This window comes from Nycticebus coucang, chromosome 21 (genome assembly GCF_027406575.1).
Source record: "Nycticebus coucang isolate mNycCou1 chromosome 21, mNycCou1.pri, whole genome shotgun sequence".
Taxonomy (NCBI): domain Eukaryota; kingdom Metazoa; phylum Chordata; class Mammalia; order Primates; family Lorisidae; genus Nycticebus; species Nycticebus coucang.
Genome location: NC_069800.1, coordinates 28,976,467 through 28,998,517, shown reverse-complemented (window position 1 = coordinate 28,998,517; position 22,051 = coordinate 28,976,467). Strand labels below are relative to the sequence as shown.

Here is a 22,051-nt window from a genome sequence, read left to right as displayed (position 1 = left end):
CCAAAAACCACAGTGTCCATTGTTAGCAGTAAGACAGGCAGACACTGGGGATGGATGTTTGGCCTGGTAAAGGAGTCCAGCAGGGAGCCAGGTGAGCATTAATAGAGCTCCGGCAGAAGCTTTATGCAAATTTCCCAAGTAACTTGAAAATGCCCTTGAATTTAGTTTTCCATCACGTGTAGTTCTTGATATGAACAGGTAGCCTCATTTTGTGTACTTGCAATAGTGTGGAAATTGATCAACAATTGAATGAAAAGAAGAGTTTATTTCTGGCGAATTTATAGCACTTGGGCAAAACCTTGGGACTGATTTATTGGTTGACTCAGTGAACATTCTTCTCTGGAAAATTCAATTAAGCATGATACTTGGCATTAGACACATGTATTCCTTACCCTTACAAATTAGTCAAGCATTAGAAAAGACTCAATTGGGGGATGCCAGCCCCACATGCTGCAGTGCTGGAGGTGACGGTTTCAAACCCAGCGCTGGCCAAAAACTGCAAAAAAAAAGAAAAGAAAAGGAAAGACTCAATTGGATTCTTCCCTCTTGCCAGAAAATCAAAACCAAAAGTGAGAAAAACTCAAGAAGCAAGTCTTCTTTGATCTGGGTTTGGGGGCCCATTCTCCCATGCTTGACAATTTAAAATATCTCATTTTGGGAAATGTATTAATTTTTGCATATTCAGGATGTCAGCTGAGATTAAAAAAAATCATCAAAATGCAAACCTTTGTATAGCAGAAAAGTTTATGGTATATTTTGGAATGAATAGCTAGCTAAAAATTAAACTACCCAGGTATGTATAACAAACTGTCTGCTACTTATGTAAGCCAAAGATAAATGCCATTTATCTATACTTCAGAAAACAGGGAAAATCACCAGACATGCCATGGCTGGGTGATTAGGGAGAAAAGGAAATGCGTTGGTTGCTAGCCCAGATGTATCTATCATGCGCAGGCTGAATCAGAACGTGGAAATCGGCCAATCCTCTTTAGAACCTCTCCTTGACACTGTCTGGCCTCCAGGGCCCAATGTAGAAATTGCTGCTATAATCTACAGTGATATTAGAGCTACTGAGGAACACAGGAGGCTGAAGTAAACTTTTTGCAAACAGATTTATTAGTAGTTCTGTCATTGCTACGAATGGTTATTTTGAATATAACCATGAATGCTGATGTGGTTATTTTACAAATAGATCTAGGTAGCCTGTCCAAGAGTCAGAATGTCCTACAAGTTCTGGCCCTGCTTAATTTCTAGGCCAATTCATATCAGGTTGTGTCTGAATCACCCTGAGATGAATCACCCAACACGGATTGTTGGACCTTCCCAGAGGTTCTGATTTGGTAGATCTAGGGTTCCAGGTGATACTGATGCAGGTGGTGAAGGGACTGCACTTTCAGAACCACTGTTCTAGAGAAATGAAGAAATTTAAGTCATATACGCAGAAAAGTGCTGTGCTCAAATGTTGTATCAAGGTAGGGTTGATGGAATAGGAGCAGCTTGGACTTCCAGATAAAAAAGATTGGATGTCTGTTCGGCCACAGTAAAACAGGTGTAAAGCAGAGATAACATTTCGGATGATTCAGAGGGAAAAATCTGGCTACGTTTTCATCATCTGGACTTTTCAAGTGGAAACAGCTTGTTCGCCTGCTAAATCTATATCATTTTCATATTTCTTTTCAAAAGACCTTTTATGAAATCAGATTTGATGCTCATCCAAAATATTCATGAAGATAGTTTTTAGCACTTATGAAACTATTTGCAAAATGATGGCTATTTCTACTTAATCTGATTAGCCCCAAATGAGGACTTCTGCTTACCACAGGCCATAATAGAAAATTGTGGCAATGCAACCTTTATTACCACTGTTTTCATTATTTTTTAAAAAAACTCTGAGTACTTAGAAATGCAGAATTGTTATTTGTCCGCAGAAATGTGACGAATCCCTCTAAGAGATGCCCGGTAATAAAAAGGAACTAGGAAAATAAGACATATTATTCATAAAGACCCAATACATTCCTGATATTATTCATCTTTAGAATATATAGGAAAGTTTCCATGGTGATTACAGATTTTTTTCCCTCTGTTTTTTAATAATGTCAACTTAATAAGGCTAAAATGTAGCCGGTTACTATTATCTTAAAATTCACCCATTTTTCATTCATCATTTGAATGATGTGTCCTAGAATCTTAGAAGCAGGTGTGGCGGTATTTCCCCTCAGAGTCATAAATGCACCCAGCTCTACCATAACTGCTGTTAAAATTAAGATTTACTAATTTTGATTTTATGTCTTAGTAAAGCTTTGTTGCTATAAATGTAATTTTATGTTAAGCTGCATTTAACATTCAACTTAAGAAATACTTTGTTCTTAGATGGATATATAACAGTTTCTCAGGTTGCTGAAGAAAGAATTAAGAAGGAGAAAACTTGGCTATTGCATATCCAGAAGCTGAACTATCTCATCTGGTAATCTACAAAGAAAAAATTAACTTGATCTGCCGACATATTAATATTGTCACATTTTCCTGTTATGGGGACAGCCTCCAAATTCAAGCATTGTGTTCTATTTATCATGATATTTTTCTTATACATGAGCAAAGATTTAAGTTGCTTATTCTGACATTTGGATTACTCAGTTAATACTGCTGCTCCTTTATCTATATTGATAAATAAATTTTTAGGGGAAAAAAAGATAGGTTTGGGTATATAAGGAACCTTGGGCACTTGATATACAGGACTTATTATCTCATAGTTTCCGTGGGTTAGGGTATCAAAAAGCTGAAATAAAGGTGTCTACTGGGCTGTGTTCTCACCAAGAGCTCAAGTTCTTCTAAGGGCATTTGTGTTTTGCCAAAGTTCAGTTCCTTGCAGTGTGGAAATGAAGCTGTTATGCAGAGGGCTTCTTTTTCTTAGGCAGCTCACAAAATAGCTGCTGCTTTTCTCTCGTTTCCAGATCCTCTTTTGAAAGACTCACCCAAGATACTGCTGATTAGTTAAATTTAAGTCATCCAACTGGGAACCTTATTGGATACAATATCCCTTCACTTCTGCCATATCATGTAATACAGTCATGGAAGTGATAGCCCATGTCCTTTGCCATATTCTCTTGGTTATAAGTCAATTGCAGGTTCTTCTCATACTCAAAAGGAAGAAGCTTGGATACGAGGGCCAGAATTAGGAAAACCAGCTTAGAATTCTGTCTAGCACAGGTAGGCAAAAATTTGGGATGAGGTTGCGCAGTTAACCAACAGCAGTTAGTCCGCTCATCTGCAAAGTGCAAAATGAAAGAATAACAGTTCTCACATGACAGTGTTTTTGCAAAAACTGATGAGATAACACCTGCAGGTCGTCTCTTACAATTCTTGGCACGTTGTTGCTTCTTTATTGTTAAGAGTGAGATTACTATTACTGTTAGTAATTGTATCACTTGACTTTGCCTTTTTTATTGGTAGGAACTCTTAATCTCATCACCATAATTTTTTCAGTTTGTGTTGTGTTTGCACCTCAATGAACAGCCCTGTAGGATTATAAAATGTGTTGAGAGAAATTGCCTGGCCTTTGGGTCCAATATCTCCCTGTATTCAAACCACATCTCCTCAAAGAATGCGTGAACTCCAGATCTTGGTAGATTCTTGGATTCCTTATCTTCCTGGGAGAGGCAATGAGACAATAAAGGAAGCGAGGACAGGGGAAAAAAAGAAAGAGAGAGAGAGAAAGAGAGAAAGAAGAGAGGAAGGGAGGAAGGAAGGGAGGGATCTTCTGTATTATCTGTCTCATGCATATACCTGCCAATACCACTGGGCCAAAGAATTTGAAAGTACGGCCAGTCATGACATTCAGACTCAAGAGTAGAATGGATAATATCCACCAGCTTTGGATCCCCATTTATTCTACAATGTTGAAGAGGACAGGAGAGCATAGAAAGTAGTTCACATGACTGTGTTTACTTTCTATGTCCCTGTGTTGCTTGTAACAATTAGGCATCTTGTTAGTTTTGTGGGTAAAGAGGAATCTGGCTAATAGTATATGTACTATGCTCCTGTTAGTGACAAACTCTGACAACATCTAAGTCTAAGCAGGGTGTCATTCATTCAGTAAACCGGATACAATATCGCCTCTGTGCTGGACTCTCCATTAAGTACCTTACAAATGGACATGAAAGAGCAGAGTCTTTTTGTCATGGGATTCATGGCAAGTGGAAAAGCCCCAGGTCAATAGATAGTTACAATACAACCCATAACACAGAAATGGTCCCATCACTTTTTTTCCATTTTAAATATTAATCCTATTTTGCATTTAACCATGACACATAAAAGTGAAAATGAGCTTTCTCTAGAAGTTACTTCTCTGATTTAGGTTTTAAGTTTTTATGAAATATCTATAGAGTCCTAGGTCTTCGCATCTTTTTTCTTTTGCCCAGTTGCAGTCCGTTTTTCTTCTATCAATGGGTGCTTTACCTAGCAACTTTCACCTTCTTTCCTAGTTATCCTTCCCTTTTCACTTGGAATGGGAAGTGTTGCCAGCATGAGAATGTAGGAGTATGCAGTGGTCCCCACTTGCAAAGAGAAAATCTAAGTTTTACATCTCAGTTGATTTAGCAGCAGCCCTGTAAGGAAGACGGTGCTGGCGTCTACATCTATGACAGGTGAGGATACAAGGCATGCATGAACATCTGTAATAATTTGCCTAATATCGCATTGATAACAAGTGATGATTCCAAGGGAGAACTTACAGTTTCTGTGCCTAGTTCTGTGAAATTTGTAAACCTAAGTGTACCTACACAAAGCAAGCCAGATGTGTCATCTATTTGTCTTTTCTCAGCTGTGTGTGTTATTGATAACCTGCATATCTTATTTCCACTGGTGGTTCCTACATTGAGTCTCACCACTGCAGATTGTGGAAAGAAAGGCGAAAATCATGCCTGGGGAACAAAGAAAACAAGAGACCAGGTGGTGCTCAGTATCGGGATTTCTTTGTGAGGTAGACTGCACAGATTTCTCACGCCCTCAGAAAAAGAATAAAATTAAAGAACAGAGTTGAGTCTAGATCCATCTGCTTCTCTTTAAAATTATTCATTAAAGGGCTTGAAAATAGATTTTTCTTTTTTTAAGGATTATGCTTTTAAGGATGTTTGGCAGTCAATAAAATATTTGAATGTATTCTACTTTTGGTAAATTAAGGCCAAAGAATTTCATGAACCTCCACACCTATGAAGATATACGTAATCATGCCCCAGTCATTAATATCCTCTTTGTGAAATGCTTGTGACTGTAATTGTGGCTGTGATTATATGTTGTGTGAACTTGAAGCATGTTATTATATTGGGCGACTAATGGAATTTAGTAACAATGCATAGAAATTGGTATTCTGGAAAGAGTTGAGTTGTTAATTGTATTCTTTCCTGAGTCTGGAGTGGATTTCACGGCTCATCTACCTCACAGTATGTCTGTGGCTGATGGACTGAAATCTTCCTGCTGAAGAGTAAACATCAAAGGCAATTTAGTCTCCCTTAGCTCACTTGTCTCCATGTTCTCATCATTCATGCAAAAAAAAAAAAATATATATATATATATAAACAAACCCATACCCTGATTACTGTTATTTCACTTTTATTCAAACTGATAAGAAGAGAAGGCACATCCATTAACACTTCATTGGGTGTCTTGGGGTGGGGGGCGTCCTGAGAGTATGGTCTCCAAGCTTTTCAGGCTATCATTGTGGGCCTTGGAAATGAAGAGGTCTGTTAGTGTGTTCTTTCTGTACTGACCGGGTAGTCCATGTGCCTTTGTGTACCCCAAGCCCCTTCTCCTTTTTTTGATTGCTTACAGCAGTGGTTCTCAGCCTTCCCCCACAGTAGCAACGAAAATAATTTTATAGTTGGGGGTCACCACAACATGAGGAACTGTATTAAAGGGTCACAGCATTAGGAAGATTGAGAACCACTGGCTTAGAGGTTAGAGAGAACAAATTTCTTTCTTCTACTTTTCTAAAAGTGTCTCTAACATTGCGAAGTATAATGCAAAAGTTATATAGAAGAACATTTTTAGCAAACAAATGATTTCACGGATGGCTTGAGTTTCTGAACGCTAATAGACATTTGTAATAGGATAAAATTTAGTCCTAAGGGACTTATTAAAATAGGAGTGATGATATTTGTCATGCAATAGTTTTTCTTAAGTCTTATTGAAGCCTAGATTATTCACCATTTGGCGCACTTTTACATTCAAGAGGTGTAATGTTTTTATTTGACAGTTTCCTATATAAAGAAATGATAATTATTGATTATTCATATAATGTAAGTAATATATAGTTTTATCAATTATGTTCACATAAAAAGCTTTAGAAATGAAATCTTATGAGTATGGATCAGTGCTTCTGAAGGCAGTCCTTGGAGCAGCGCTGTCAGCCTCATCTGGAAGTTGTATTAGAGTTGTATGTTGTCAGGCCTGCCTTAGACTCACTGAGCCAGAAACTCTGATGGCCAGTGCCCAGCTAGTCTGTATTTTATGAAGCCTTCCAGGTGACTCTGATGTAGACTATTGTTTTTTTTTTTATTTTTTTTTATTTATTTATTTTTTTTGTAGAGACAGAGTTTCACTTTATGGCCCTCGGTAGAGTGCCGTGGCATCACACACCTCACAGCAACCTCCAACTCCTGGGCTTAGGCGATTCTCTTGCCTCAGCCTCCTGAGTAGCTGGGACTACAGGCACCCGCCACAACGCCCGGCTATTTTTTTTGTTGTTGCAGTTTTTTGGCCGGGGCTGGGTTTGAACCCGCCACCCTCGGCATATGGGGCCGGCGCCCTGCTCACTGAAAGCCACTGGCATAGAGTCATTATCATACTCATCTTTTTTTTAGACAGGGTGTTGCTATGTTGTTCAGATTTGTCTCAAACTCCTGGCCTCCAGAGATTCCCCTAACTCAGCCTCCCATAGTTCTGGGATCACAGGTGTGAGCCACCACACCTGGCTCATACTCATTTAATAGATGATAAAATTGATAGAATGATTGACCAATCACATGACTAATTAATGTTAAGGCCCTTACTCAAACCCAGGCTTTCTGTGTTCATGTGCCATTGGGACCTCCCTGTTAAAGAAAGGAGTGAAGGATGGGGAATTCCTCAAAGCTGGAAAACAGTAACTCTTAAAGGAGCCAAGAGAGGGATTATTTCACTGCATTATTATAATGAAAATGGGTTGTTGAAAGTACAAACATGAGAAAATTAACCTAGAAAAAGTTTTAATGACACACACAACGCTTATCTGGCCCTGTGCATTGGGTTCCTCATTTTCTTCTTAGTGGAAGAGAGAAAAGAATTTAGTTAAAAACTCCAGAGGGGCGGCTGTTGAATGTTGATAGAAATGGGAGACACTTTTAATCAGCACTTTTTAGCTGAACAAATCTGTGGACAAATTTTCCATCCGATCTTTCCCATGCTACATTACCCACATTGATTGTGCCCTGTGGTGATTATCCTGCACACACAGTTTTATATGTGGATAAGAGAAGTTTCTTCATGACTGTGGTATCGAAATGAATCCCTAGGGCAGCAGGCATTAACTACCCCTCCATGGCTTGGGAAATGAACGTTTTCCTCTTGAGCTGAAAGTAGAAAACCATGTTCATTATCCATAATATAAAAGTCTATCTAATGACACCTGTTGAGATCAAGTTCTTTGTGAACTCAATTTGGGCTCTGTGTATATAATCAAACAAGTAAAGTTTAAGTCTATTACCTGTTCAACTGGGAGGAATTTTCTTGAATAGGAAATGTTGCTATTCGGTTATGTAAACAGATTGTGTGTGTGATATTTTTGTTATACATGCTTATAAAAAGAATAGCGAAATATATATGGAAAAATACATCAAACATAAATGCTAGTATTTTATGAATAATTATAAATAGGACACACAGGTAATGACCATTAAATACAAAAGTGATTATTGCTAATGCTCCAGACACCTCTGTTGCAGATGCCGAGTGTGTCGTACTCATCTGCAGAGAATTCCTGCCTCTGTGCATGTTCACCTTCTGTTTTCTCCCTCTGAACCCACCAACACACACACACACACACACACAGAGTTGTTAGGTGCAAACTCCTTCTCATCTTAAGGCGCCATAGCTCTCTGTGCCTCATGTCTTCAGGGCACTTTGAATGTCTCCTTTAAAGAATAGAGTTGAGAGCTTTTTCAAAACTGGGATCTCATCTTTGCATGTTTTAGTTAACCCTGAGTATTGGCCTATACCAGATACATTGTGGGCGTTCTGTAATTAATATTCAAGTGAATTAATGACTGGCATTTCCACTGGGATAAACCCATCTACCCAATATCTCCCAGTCCTGAGGATTTCCACAGGTTCATACGCAGCATGGAATGTGCTAAGGAACCCTCTAAAGTGGGGAAGGGGGAACTGAGAAGGTCAGAATGAGCAAGAGAAGAGACCCCCTGTTTTTCACCATCCCTTCATCTCACACAGAGGGGTGCCAGGGCCAGGTGCTCTGCTGGACCTGCTGTGTGGGTTTGCATTACAGCTGAGGGACTCCACCTCTGATTTGGCCCTGATTACATTACAATGGTGGGTGCAGGAAAAATAATCAGACCATTTTGCACCCGGCATTTGGAGTGGTGCAACCTTGAAGAAGTTGCCTGAGAACAGCAGCTACGGGTACCTGGGGACCTCAAGGCTATGAGGAGTTACAGCTGCGCCTGCCCAGAGGGTCTCTTGGCAGCTGAATCCTGATGCCCCGCCTCCTGGGGAGGGAGGAGGATTAAAGACCTCCACCCTACTGGCTCATTGTCCGTAAAACTTAGGTCGGACATCTAGAGTCACTTTGAGACAACTCAGCTGTCTGGCTGGTGGTAGTCTGCTGCCTGAACTCAGTGATGTGCGTGTCTTAAACTTCATGGCTCAATGTCCTGGCCCTGACTTCCAGGGTTTGCATCCTTTGGCCTGTATCCCTTTCTGGTGTTCTCTCCCATAACTTCTCATCACAAGTTCGGTGCTCCAGCCCAACGGAACCCTGGATGTCCTCCCATCCCACTCCCCTACCTCCCTGCCACTGGGCCAGCATGTGAGCTGTTCTCTGCTCCCAGACACCTCTCTATCCTTCGCCTCCCTCACCCTTTCTCTGCAACGTTCTCAGTCTCTAAGTGTCTCAAGGCCATGAAAACCCCAAGGCTCAGCCCACACCTCTGGTCTTTTCTCGTCTGGATGTTTGTACATGTTGTCCTTTCCAACTGTGTTGAGCCCTCTTCCTCCCTACTTTTGATCTCCAAGCTTAATGGCCTCTACACGAACTTTTCTCTGAGCATGTAGGGGAAAAATTTGTCTTTTCTCTGTTGATTCCCCCACTATAGCAAACTTCAAATGAGCATTAACACACACTCCCTTGTCTCACACGTTCACATTTCTTTATGCCCCTACTTGATGGCAGGTCTATCCAGAGAAGCAGTTATATCCTTTGTGACTTACACCGTAGAGTAACTTGCATACTATAGGTGTTTAATAATGGATAATTAATGAAAAGATCAGGGCATGAACTATGTGTGTAAAGTTTGGGGACTGCAGGTGGTGTATCTTTGCCTTGGCCATATGAGCTGAGTGTGAGCTGATGACAGTATCTTCCTCCCCCCACCTGCCTAATCCCCCACTCCCTCCTCCTCCAAGGTATCCTCGTACCCTCCCTTACACTCAGATTGACTCTAAGGATTATTTTCAACATCGGAACATGAAGGCCTGATTCATCATGATTTAGGAATGACTTGCAGGATGGACGAGGGACTCACACCACACGCCTTATGCTTTCAAAATGGATTAGAATATATATTAAACTGAGCAGTTAGCAGTTAGCCATCTTTTTCTTTCCATCCCATTTAATTGAAAAGTGATATAAGGGGAAAAATATGTCCTAACTGCAGAGAAATCTTTAGGCAAGTCTCAGGATAGTACTATCATTTTAAAAGTGATGTCAAGGACATAAAACAAAGAAAAAAGAGTCTGTGTGGTTGCTTCACAATTTCCTATTTTTGCCTTCCAGGAGACAGAGCTATTGGATCTCAGCCTTGTCAAGGACGCCAGATGTGGGAGACACGCCAAGGCTCCCAAGGTAGGAGGCAGAGCACTGTGCCTGCAACCAGATGCTGCCTTGATTATGTAGTTGTGCCATGATATCAATTAATTGCCTCAATTAAAAGTTTCTGTGTTGTAGATGTTGTAAAACACAACAGTCAGTATGCCCTAAATACTTCCACTTTTATTAAAAGATGAAAACAGTGCATGGGCTGTTGGCCATGGGGGTTTGCTTTTTGCCCTCTAATTTTATTTTTATTTGAATAAAATAACAATGCCAAGGTTACTTGGTAATTCTAAATGGTTAAAATTGTGCTTCAAATTATTTGGAAAAAAAATTCTTTAAACCTTGTGAGCCGAAGGGAACTAACTTTTAGTCCTGATGTATTAAAGATCCCAGGAAGCACAAGTGCTTTGCACTTGAAATACGGTAATTTGGCCGGGAGCAGTGGCTCACATTTGTGATCCTAGCACTCTGGAAGGCTGAGGTGGGTGGATTGCTTGAGGTCAAGAGTTTGAAACCAACGTGAGCAAGAGTGAGACCCCTGTTTCTACGTGAAAAAAAAAAAAATAGCCTGGCATAGTGGAGATGCCTGTAGTCCCAGCTGCTGGGGAGACTGAGGCAGGAGGATTGCTTGAGCCCAAGAGTTTGAGGTTTCTGTGAACTATGATGCCATGGCACTCTACCCACAGCAAGAAAGAGAGAGAGGGAGGGAGGGAAGGAGGGAGGAAGAGAGAGAGAAAGTGAGACAGAGAGAGAGAGAAGAAGGGAAGGGGAGGGAAAGAGAGGGGAGGGGACAAGAGAGGAGAGGAGGAAGGCAGACAGCAATTTCATCCCTGTGGCCAAAAAGTATATAGTCTTACTCTGCAAACATTACTAGGGAAGACTGGCGAGCTTTGGGATCAGTCACATGCAATGCCATTTGTTTTTGTTTGAAAAACTTGCTGGAGAAATATTTAAAGAAGTATCTGTAGCTTGTTTACTTTTTGAGGATGATTTTTGAATGTTGGATGAAGAACATACATTTTGTTTAACTTAGATTATCTGCTAGTATGTAGTTGTAGGGTGTGTTGACTCACCATCAAAGTTGAAAACTATTTTTAATATATTTAAAGTTTAGTACTTTAAATGAGTCATTTCTAGCAGAAAGGTTTTTTGAAAATAAAGAGTACTTTTAAGAGCCCAATGCCTCATTCCATAATTGATATAAAACTAGTGATTTTCTATTTAAGTGTCTTCCCATAAGTTTTATCTTGTCTTTTGAAAGTCAAAGTGCTTTCTTCAACATCTGAAATGACCTGGAGATGCAAAAAAAAAAACCCCCAAAAATTACCTGGACTGTTTATCCTTGAGAGACATAACTAGGCAGTGGGTGCTGGCAAATTCTACCAAACACACAGCTGCTCTTTTGACTGAAAGGGTTAAGATGAATATAGTGAAATGTCAAAAATAGAATTAGAACTGTTTTTAAGAAAGCTTGCTAAGTATTTCTTATGAAATTGGTCCATTAATTATGTTCGTCTCCTAGTTCGTAGTAATACGGAATCTCAATAGTGCAGTCTCTCAGGGTGGTGGCGGGCTTATCATAATTAGTGCTTTGCTAATGATTCAAAATTGTTCACAGTTTTCAGTGTAGAAAAGAACTTTTATTCTTCTATGATATTCCAGCCAAGTTTCCTGAAAGCCTGTTAATTCTAAGAACTCTATCGATAAGGCAGCTATAAAGTTTGTCTTTTAATGCAGTTTCTTGGCATAACTTAAAATTTTGATATCAATATTGGTTAAAGACAGTTGCCCCCACGGAAACAGATCCTTCTTTGTCACCACTCACTGGGAGTCAGTGTCAGTTCTTCTGCCACATGGGGAACTTCTGTCAGGCTTGTGTCTGCCTCTTTTTTTTTTTTTTTATTAAATCATAGCTGTGTACATTAATGCAATCATGGGGTACAATGTGCTGGTTGCATCTGCCTCTTTTATTGCAGCACACAGCTTATCAGTTAAGAGTTTCGTTCACGGATGCAGTTTGATAAATGTCTACTGAATTTGACAAATGAAGAGAAGTAGGGTCTGTCCTGTGCTCAGCTGATAAACCACAACTAGATCCTCAAACACATCAGGATGAATTTTTAACACTCAGGATGCTCTTGGCTCTGACTGTTTTGTTCTGTCAACTCTTTCTTTGAGGGACTAGCTCTTTCCCTGTGCACTGTGTATGCTCCTGGCTTTCTTTTTCCCCTTCCTTTATCTTGCTGGTGTTTAAGAACCTTACTCCAACTTAATATCTCCAAAGCTTAGTTCTGTTGACTGTCACCTGGATGGCCTTCCTGAAATCCATGCTTCTTCCTCATTGGCTAAAAGATGATTATAATAATAATCAGTACTTCAAATGATTGCCGTAAGGATTAAATGAAATAATTTATCAGCAAACCTTTAGCGCAAGAGTTCTCAAATATAACTGCTTGTGGAATCACTTGGGGAATTTAAAAAATTCTATTACCTGTTTTCTACTCCCAAATACGTGGGCATCGAAGTTTTGAGAAACAAATTTGCAACACAATTTCAGCAGCACTGTTTTAACACATTGTTGGTTAATAATAAGCACTCAAATGTTAGCCACTATTGTTGGTATTATTATCATTATTTTTTGCTGACATTATTATTATAAATTTCAAGTCAGATGTGCAGGAAGCCACTTTTCATTTCACTCAGTCAATTTAGAAAAGAGGATGTTAGCAAGAGGGATTGGAGTAGGGGTTAGCAGAAAGGGACTTTGTGGATTGACAGGCAGGTAAGAAGTTGATGTTAATAAATACGTTTGAAACTCTGCAAGTTGCCAAAGAGAACCCTGGCTCAAATTGGAGAAGTAATATCATTATCATTTACTTATTTATTTTATTATTAAATCATAGCTGTGTACATTAATGCAATCATGGGGCATCATACACTGGTTTTATACACCATTTGATATATTTTCATCACACTGGTTAACATAGCCCTGTTGTTGCCAAAAACTGCTGCTGCTCTGCACCTCGGGGCACCTCTGCTTCAGTGTGGTTCCCTCTCAGCCAACCTTCCTCTCCTCACTCCCGTGCTGCAGAATCAGCATTGACCAGCTGCAGTCCAGGCCCTGTCCATGCCCCTCGAGAAATCACCCAAGAATCTGGACTCCTGGGAGACAGGCCTCCAGAGCTCAGAGTGAGAGTGGAGGGGAGTGCTGGGAGCTCAGAATTGTAGTTAGAAAATATATACAGTTTTACACAGTTTTATATCTGGCAGGAGAGCGCCTTGGCACCCTAGTAGGGGAAGTAGGTCCAGTTTTTAGAGTGTCTCTCCCGTGGAGTATAATGAGAGGACTTTTGAACTTTGCTCGTTTGTTTATGGGATACTCCGAGCCGTTCTCATGGGGAGGGGACTCCTGTCCGCTTGGTGATGAATTTTGTACCTTTTGTTTGTATCCTTGGGGTCACAGCTCACCTCAGCAGGGTTGATTTGCATTCTCCAACCTTCTCTCTTGGCACAGCTCTAATCCACCAGGTTACTTGCTAAATTTCTGTCCTTTAACTCTCCTTCTGGACAGGAACCTCTGTGGAAAGCTGGCTTCAGTCAGCCATCTTGTCTCTGCCCCACCCAGACTCAAAAAAAAAGACAATTGTAGTCTGTCATTCTGGCACTTTCTTAATTTTTTTGGCAAATGCAGCCTTTAAGTGCAGCAGACTACACAAAGTCTGCCGGTTGCCCAGGGACGTGGTAACTGCATCCAATTTAGGCAGCAAAGAGAAGATGAAGGGCTGGCTGGATCAACGCTAATAAATCAGTCTCACCCAGGGAGGTGTTTACTTATCATTTTTTTAAAGTGACTGGAACCTATTGAAAATTTTAATGGAAGTGCATGGTTCAGTTGAAGTCTCTTTCAGCTGCTTAGTTCATGTCACCAGGGATCAGGTGCTTGGTTTTTCACTGACCCGGCTTCTAAGGTGCTGGCAAGAGTCTTTTCCCCATCATCAGGTTCCTCCTGGTGGCTGTCCTCTGCATGCCACCCTGGGCAGCTCCTGGCTTCTACTTGGTGTGGGCCCCGAGAGCAACTAGTTCTTCACTAAAGTATTCCAGAATGTCTGCAGGATACAATTGAAAATGAACTGTTTTTCATGCCGTCTGTGATTTGAAATAACTCTTACAGGAAATGGGAAAGCTTCCATGTGCTGACCTGTTTATGAGTTTTTCTTTTTCTTTTCTTACTTTTTTTTTTTTGTGAAGATTTTGGCCGAGGCTGGATTTGAACCCACCACCTCCGATATATGGGGCCGGCACCCTACTCCTTGGAGCCACAGGCACCGCCCCACTGTTTATGAATTTAAATGTCAATTCCCAACATAACTCATACCATTCCAGATCTATTTTTCTGTCTATAATCTTTGTTCAAGTTACCAGTTTTGAAATCTCCCATCAAGAATAAATTGGAACTTGGTGTGTGTCACACTTTATGGGGGCAAAACATGATTGCAAGAGGGACTTTACCTAACAATTGCAATCAGTGTAACTTGGCTTATTGTACCCTCAATGAATACCCAACAATAAAAAAAAAGAATAAATTGGGAGATTTTTTTTCCTTAATCCAAATGTAAAAACCAAAAGAAAAAAAAAGTCTTATTCTTTGAAATCTAAAATGTATGTATTTTTTCTTTCTTATTCTGGGGTTTATGAAGCCTAATGTAAGGGCAAGGTGCTTTGGTATACCTCTCGTACTTTCTGGATCATCATTTCAAAAGAATCTTTGCTTTTAAAAGGGTTAATCACTATGGCTTCTGATCCGTTAGTAGTTCCTGACCCAGAAGATTAGTTTAGCGGCTCATGTGTAGTATTTATAACATGGAATAGACTTGACCAAATTGAAGATATCAGTGTTGAAAATATCAGTGTCACATGGAGAGCACGTTGTTCTGTGAAACATTTTTGGGTGTGTGTTTATGTTATTGGTTACAATGTAAAGTGTAATTTTGACTGTAGGTGTATGTATCAGAAAGATGTTTAAAATGGTGCTGAAAAAAGATTACTTCTTCACCCTTAGGATCCTTTGGAAGTATTGAGTCCTTCACTGTTTTGAAAAGTAGATGAAACTAGAAAGTTGATGTGTGGGTTCAGATGCTGGCTGTGCTGTGAATGAGCTTAAGGAATCTGTCTTCTGTGTGTCCTTCCACTTCCCCACCTGTACCGTGGGCATATGGGTCTGTGGTTGAAGGTGCGTGAGTTCTATTAGCCCTTGATTCTGCCTTGTGAATTGGGAAATTAGTCAAGCCAAGCCTCTCCAGTCTTACAGATCTAAAACTGATGGTGAGAAGGGTTGCATAACTCCTAAATTAAAACTCCTTACCTGGGTCAAGCAAATCAGATAAACGTTAAAAAAAAAAAATGAGGTCACGTTGTAGGCAAGCGGAGAGGATTAAATACTTATGACAGACTTCACATGTGGCTTCTTGAAAGCAATTCTGGAATTGCCTTTCATCTTGATGAGTTTAACCTCACAGTCATAGAGGCTCTTCCAACTTTGGTACATGAAAACTAAGTGCTACTGGCATTCAGCTCTCAAGGTCACATATGGCAGCATCACCAAAAATATTTCTGTAGTTTGATTTTCATACTGCAAAGGAGACTGCTTTACATGTTAGTATCTGACAACAGTTCATTCTGTCATGGAGGTGTCCAACCTGCAGCTGACAGGCCAAATGCTGATTTGGGGGGGCCTTATTTTGCTTATCTGTGGTGTGGATATCAGGAAAAGTATGCACAGACCTGCTTTTTTTTTTTTGTTTGCTAATCAGCTTTTATTGACATTTGCGTGTTGAATTTGGGGCCTAAGACAACTCTCATTCTTTCAACTTGTGGCAGAGAAAGAAAAAATAAATGAAAAAGTTGGATACTCTTGTTTGGTAAAGGGCAATTATTTCAGATATGTAATGTTAATTTTAATATGGATTCTTTGTAAATATCTCGGTCACAGTTCAATTCATGATCAGCAGAATCCCATAAGGTAGATTAGAATAAAATTAAATTTTAAAAATTGAATTGGCTTTTGTCCCCTAATCTCTGTATAAAAATGATGGCTTTTAAACTTTACTCTTTATCGATTCGACATCAATGACTGTTTTTGCCAGGCCCTGTCATAGGAAGGGGGAAAACCACAATGAACAAAAATGACAAACAGCTGTGCTCTCACATAGGGTGAAGCCTTTAGGGGTGAGGACACAATAGGGCTGGTAAACTGTTTTGGGGGAGGTTTGAGACAGAGTCTCTCTTTGTCACCCTTGGTAGAGTGCTGTGGCATCATAGCTGATAGCAACCTCAAATGCTTGGGCCCAAGTGATCCTCTTTCCTCAGCCTCCCAAGTACCTCAAACTACAGGTACCTGCCACAATAGCCTAACCTGGCTATTTTTAGAGACAGGATCTTGCTCTTGCTCAGGCTGGTCTCAAACTCCTGATCTCAAGCAATCCACTCGCCTCGGCCTCCCAGAGTGTTGGGATTATAGGCATGAGCCACCACCTGGCAGTAAACTGGGCTTTTTTTAAAAAAGAATCTCAGATTTGTTGTGTTTACTAATTTCCTTTGGATAAGTATTTCTACCCCAGCAGATCTCAAGCCACCACCATGATATCACTGAATTAGGAGCCAGAAAACAATGTATACCATGGCCTCTAGCCCTGTGAACAGGTTCCTCTACTTCACGGGATAGGGGAAATAGGTAATAGATTAGTCCCACTGTGAAACATAAAGCAGGATGGGAGGCCCTGGACTGTGAGTGATGGACAGACTTTCTGTTTTATAAAGTCATAGCGGGGTAAGGTCTCTTGAAGAGATGCAGTAAGTCTGAAATTAGTGGCCAGACGTGGTAGCTCATCCCTATAATCCCAGCACTCTGGGAGGCCAAGGTGAGTGGGTTCAAGACCAATTTGAGCAAGAGTGAGACCCCATCTCTAAAAATAGCTGGACATTATGGCAGGTGTCTCTAGTCCCAGGGAGGCTGGGGCAAGAGGATTACTTGAGCCCAAGAGTTTGAGGTTGCTCTAAGCTATGACACCCTGGCACTCCACTGAGGGTGACAAAGTGAGACTCTATCTCAAAAAAAAAAAAGTGAATTTAGTGAGGGAGCGTGTTCCTCCTTGCAGAAATCATAGCAAAAGCAAAGGCCCTAAGGAAGAAATATGTATGGACTGTTTCAGGAATAACAAGAAGGGTACAGGGAGTAAAGGCCTTGCAGGCCATGCTCATGATGTGGTATTTGGTCAGATAGAAATGAAAAGGCGCCTGAACGTTCTGAGCAAAGCAGTGACAAGACCTCTGAGCTGTGAAAGCCTTGCTGATGGCTATTGAGAGTAGACTGTAAAGGCCGAGGAAGTAGCAGGCAGACCAACTAAATGGCTGTTGCAGACATCCTGGGCAGTCAAGATGATGAGTTTTGACTGAGGTATCAGCTGCAGGGATGGTGAGAAAAAACTGATAGAATGTGAGTATGTTTTGAAGGTGGGTACCCAGGGTTTGGTAATGTATAGGATGTGAGGTATGAGAAAAAAGATTCAATAACAAATGATCAGTCTTCTCACTTGGGAAATGGGTAGAATTGAGTCATCATGTCCTGTGATGGGAAGGGAGAAAGAAACATATTTAAAAAGAAAACTAAATTCCAGAGTTTGGGTTTTGATATTTAAATGTTTATATGCCTGATAGACTTCTACCTGATGATATCAAGACAGGTAAATATACAGTTCAAGGCCTGTATGGGATCTCCTAAGGCATACAGGTATTTAAAAAAAAAAAGAAGGATTTGAGACCTGGGATCACCAGCATATAGACCTTTTTAGGAGACAAGGAGGAATCATAAAAAGAGACCAAGAATAGTATGTACCTGTCCTAAAAGAATTGAAAGCAGGAACTTTATGTGGTTACTTGTATAGCATTGTCTACCAATGGATGGGTGGATATGCAACACACAGCATCCACTTACAATGGAATATGATGAAGCCTTAAAAGGGAATGAAATTCTGACACATGTACAGTATAATGAAACCTGGAAGACATTGTGCTGAGTGAAATAAGCTAGACACAAAAGGATAAATATAGTATGATTCCCTCATGTAGAGGGTACAGGCATGCTTCAGACATCCTGCAGCTTCAGTCCCAGACTACCACAATACATCAAATATCAAAAAAAGGCAAGTAACACAAATATTTTGATATTGCTGTGCATATGAAAGCTATTTTTACACTATAGTATAGTTTATTGAATGTTCAATAACATATCTAAAAATGTGCATACTGTAATTAAAAAATGCCTTATCATTAAAAATGCTAAAGCAACTTATAATCATTTTGCTAGTGGAGGGGTCTTGCCTCATTGGTGATGGTTGCTGAGCATTAGTATGGCCGACACTTTCTTAAAATAAGAAAACAACTAAGTTTGCCACATTAATAGATTCTTCCTTCCACAAAAGATTTCTCTGTTTTAATTCATTCATGTGGTAGCATTTCACCACAAACTTTAAAACTTGAAGTCAATCTTCTCAAACCCTTCCACTGTTTTCTTATCTAAGTTTATGGAATATTCTAATTTTTTGCTGTTATTTCAACATTATTAATGGCATCTTCAACAGTAGATCCTACCTTAAGAAACTACTTTTTTTGCTCATTCTTCAGAAGCAACTTCTTATCTATTAAAGTTGTATCATGAGATCATAGCAATTTAGTCACACTTCAGACTCCAATAATAACTTTTAATCTATTGCTATTTCTACTATACTTGCAGTGACTTCCTCCACTGAAGTTTGGAACCCCTCAAAGTCATCCATGAAGGGTGGAATCAATTTCTTCCAAACTCTTGTGAAGGTCGATATTTTGACTTTCTCTCATGAATCACAAATGTGCTTAATGGCATCTAGAATGGTGAATCCTTTCCAAAAGGTTTGCAATTTACTTTTCCCAGCTCCATCTGTGAAATAACTATCTATGGCAGCTGTAGCTTACAACATGTATTTCTTGGGACAGGTGCCTGTCCCAAGCTTCTGTTGTCACCTGTGTTTCTCTGTCCCATCAGCTACAAATAGGAGGCTCCCACAACTCCATCCTCAGATTCCATTATTTGCTGGGATGGCTCATGGAACTCAGGGGGGACTATTCTTAAATAGTAAGACTATGTTGTATTAGCAGGCATGAAAACAACATGGATTTCCTTGTACATCTCCCCAGACCTCCTCCAGCGACCATTGTCGCTGTGCAGTAATATTTTAAAAGGAATCTTTTTTTCTGAATAATAGGTCTCAACAATAAGCTTAAAATATTCAGTAAAACATGCTGTAAACAGATGTGTTGTCATTCAGGCTTTAATATTTCATTTATAAAGCACAGGCAGAGTAGATTTATTGTAATTTTTAAGGGCCCACGGATTTTCAGAATGGTCAACACGCACTGGCCTAATGCCAATGTTCTTGTGTCCCAGGGAATAAGGAAGTGCAAACAAAGAAGAGAGACGGGAAACAGCCGGTCAGCGGAGCAGTCAGGACACACATGACATTGATGAATCCAGTTCACTGCCTTACACGGGCATGGTTCATGCTGCCCCCAAACAATTCACAGATCATCATAACAGATAAAATACTAATGGAAAAGTTTGAAATACTAAGAATATGCGCAGAAAACAATTCACAGATCATCATAACAGACATAATCATAATGGAAAAATTTGAATTACCAAACTAACACAGAGGCAAGAAATGAACACTTGCATTTGGAGAAATGAATAGTGCCTAAAGACTCGCTTCACTATGGCTATTGCCACCAAGTTTTTCATTAAAAAAAAAAAAAAAATCTGTAAAGCACAATATAGCAAAGTGCAATAAAATAATAAAATGAGGTGTGCTTGTGCCTACAGTAGTCAACATCATAGAACTAGAAGGTAATATGACGGCTGCCAGGTGCAGGAGGCTGGGGAAATGGGGAGTTACTATTTCATGGGTATGGAGTTTCAGTTTGAGAAGATGAAAAAGTTCTAGCAAAGGATGGTGGTGATAATCTCACGATGATGTGAATCTGTTTAATGCTGGTGGACTGCACACTTAAATATGGCAAATCTTATATATAATTTATCATCATCATCTTCATAATAATAAACAGGAAAGAACTGAGAAGGAACAGCTGATGAGGAGGGTGAACAACCAGAAGATGGCATATCCTGAACACCTAAAAAAGGGTATTTCAAGTAGTTCAAGAAGGAGAGAGTGAAGGGGTGAATTCAGATCAAATGCTGAATGTTCAAGTAGAATTGTTTTTTTTCCTACTGATGCTTCACTTTTGCACACTTGTAATTGTACTGAAGATACCGTTTTATATATGTTTTAAAATTTTTCCCCATATTATGAGCATTTCCTACTAATATTCCAAAAGAGGCTATTTAAAGTTTGTTGAATCTCAAACATGTCATCATTGAATCTGGACGCCAACACACACATCTCCTACTGAGCTGGGGTTTGGGTTTCGGACCATAGTGGTTTCAATGAATCTGCCATGAGGCCTAGAGTTGAAAGGAATACTTCGTCTATTATCTCCTTTTGCTGATTCTAAGCTATCGCCCTGAATTTGTACCAATTTTACCATTGTGTGAAGTTGCAATCATAAAATTTGATGTAGAGGTTTGAGATTTATGAAAGAAGAAAACTCTTCATACAATAATATAAAGACTTCTCCCCTTTTCACTTAGTTGGTAAGAAGATCAATCTTTGACAGCTTATTCTTGGCTCCAGCTGTTTCTTAATTTACCTAATGTTGCAACAGTTTGTTTGTTTTGTCATTATGTTTCTATTAATGTGTGTTTATTTACATCTCTAATACATGGGCAAAAAGGGCTAAAAATTTGCAAAATGATCTCTCTGTGTGTGATGGTTTTGACAACTATTCACATTTATCTTTAGATGTAAATTATATGGCATGCTTCCTTTTTTATGTTCATTAAATTCCATAGATGTCAGTGGTTTCCTTGGAAACAAAAACCTTTATATAACTAGTCAGAGATTTGGTAGCAGAAATATCAGGATGCTGGTGGGGGCGTGGGGGTGGTTAAGGAATGGTTCCCTTGGTAGTTTTTGCATTTAAACCTCTTCTGGCTTTTCCACCTGCTCCTTACCCTCATTGCCATTCAGTAGTGAACAAGAGTAGGTTTTTGAAGCTGCCGGTAAAGTATAGTATGTCTTCTCTTATGGCTAAATGCTTTTTACCTCTTTTGTTTTAAGCAATCACAGATAATGCTAAGTCTTTTCTGGGATGTGAGTGTAATTTCTCAAATTTTAAAAGAGGTTTGTTTGTCTCTAAACAGGTAAATATGTGCATTTGACCAATGCCTGCATTACTGAGTGTATGTATATGTCCATGTGTAAGATACAGGGAACTGAATATATGTGTTGTTGAATCAAGATTCTATGTTATTTATAAGAACAAGCACCTATCTTAACCCTACTGCCCGAACGTTCAAAAGAACCTAATAGGTTTATAGGCAGGGTCTGGAGGAGGACACGGTTCTGCCAAAGGCTAATTGTGGAAAAAGGTCAAGCCAGCCAAGGGCATTGTCTTTGTGGCCCAGAGTGGACCCCTTGTTGAAGACAAGATTAGAAACATAAGTTAACTAAACCCCAGGTCTTTTCAGAAGGTTGCAATTTATCTTATTATTGCTTTTATCTGGTTCAGTTTCAATCTAAATCCAATTTGTTCTGCATGCAATGGTACAGAATTGCATTTTGGAAACATTTCTCAATTTTAATTCTTTCAAATGCAATAATACGCCATCTTGTGGCTATATCTGATTTTCAGTTCTTGAATTAATTCCACAGAGTGAACCACTTTTTGGGGGCCTTTTAAAATCTTGGCGTGAAGGCCACACCCAGATCAGTTAGATTACAATGTCTGATGTGGCACTCAAAGGCCGATTTTGTCTTTAAAGTT

The 22,051-nt window shown here is 39.7% G+C and overlaps 1 protein-coding gene across 4 annotated transcripts in view; it reads left to right on the top strand.

Annotated features, from left to right (window-relative positions):
- PLCB1 (phospholipase C beta 1) overlaps window positions 1–22,051 on the top strand; it is a 922,504-nt gene that overhangs the window by 292,498 nt on the left and 607,955 nt on the right. For 3 of the 4 annotated variants that reach the window (XM_053573858.1, XM_053573860.1, XM_053573859.1), the window contains one exon: window positions 10,043–10,111. In XM_053573858.1, the coding sequence (XP_053429833.1) occupies window positions 10,043–10,111 (69 nt within the window). Of the gene's footprint in view, window positions 1–10,042; window positions 10,112–21,254; window positions 21,288–22,051 lie in introns of those variants that run through there. The other variant, XM_053573861.1, reaches the window with a different exon arrangement.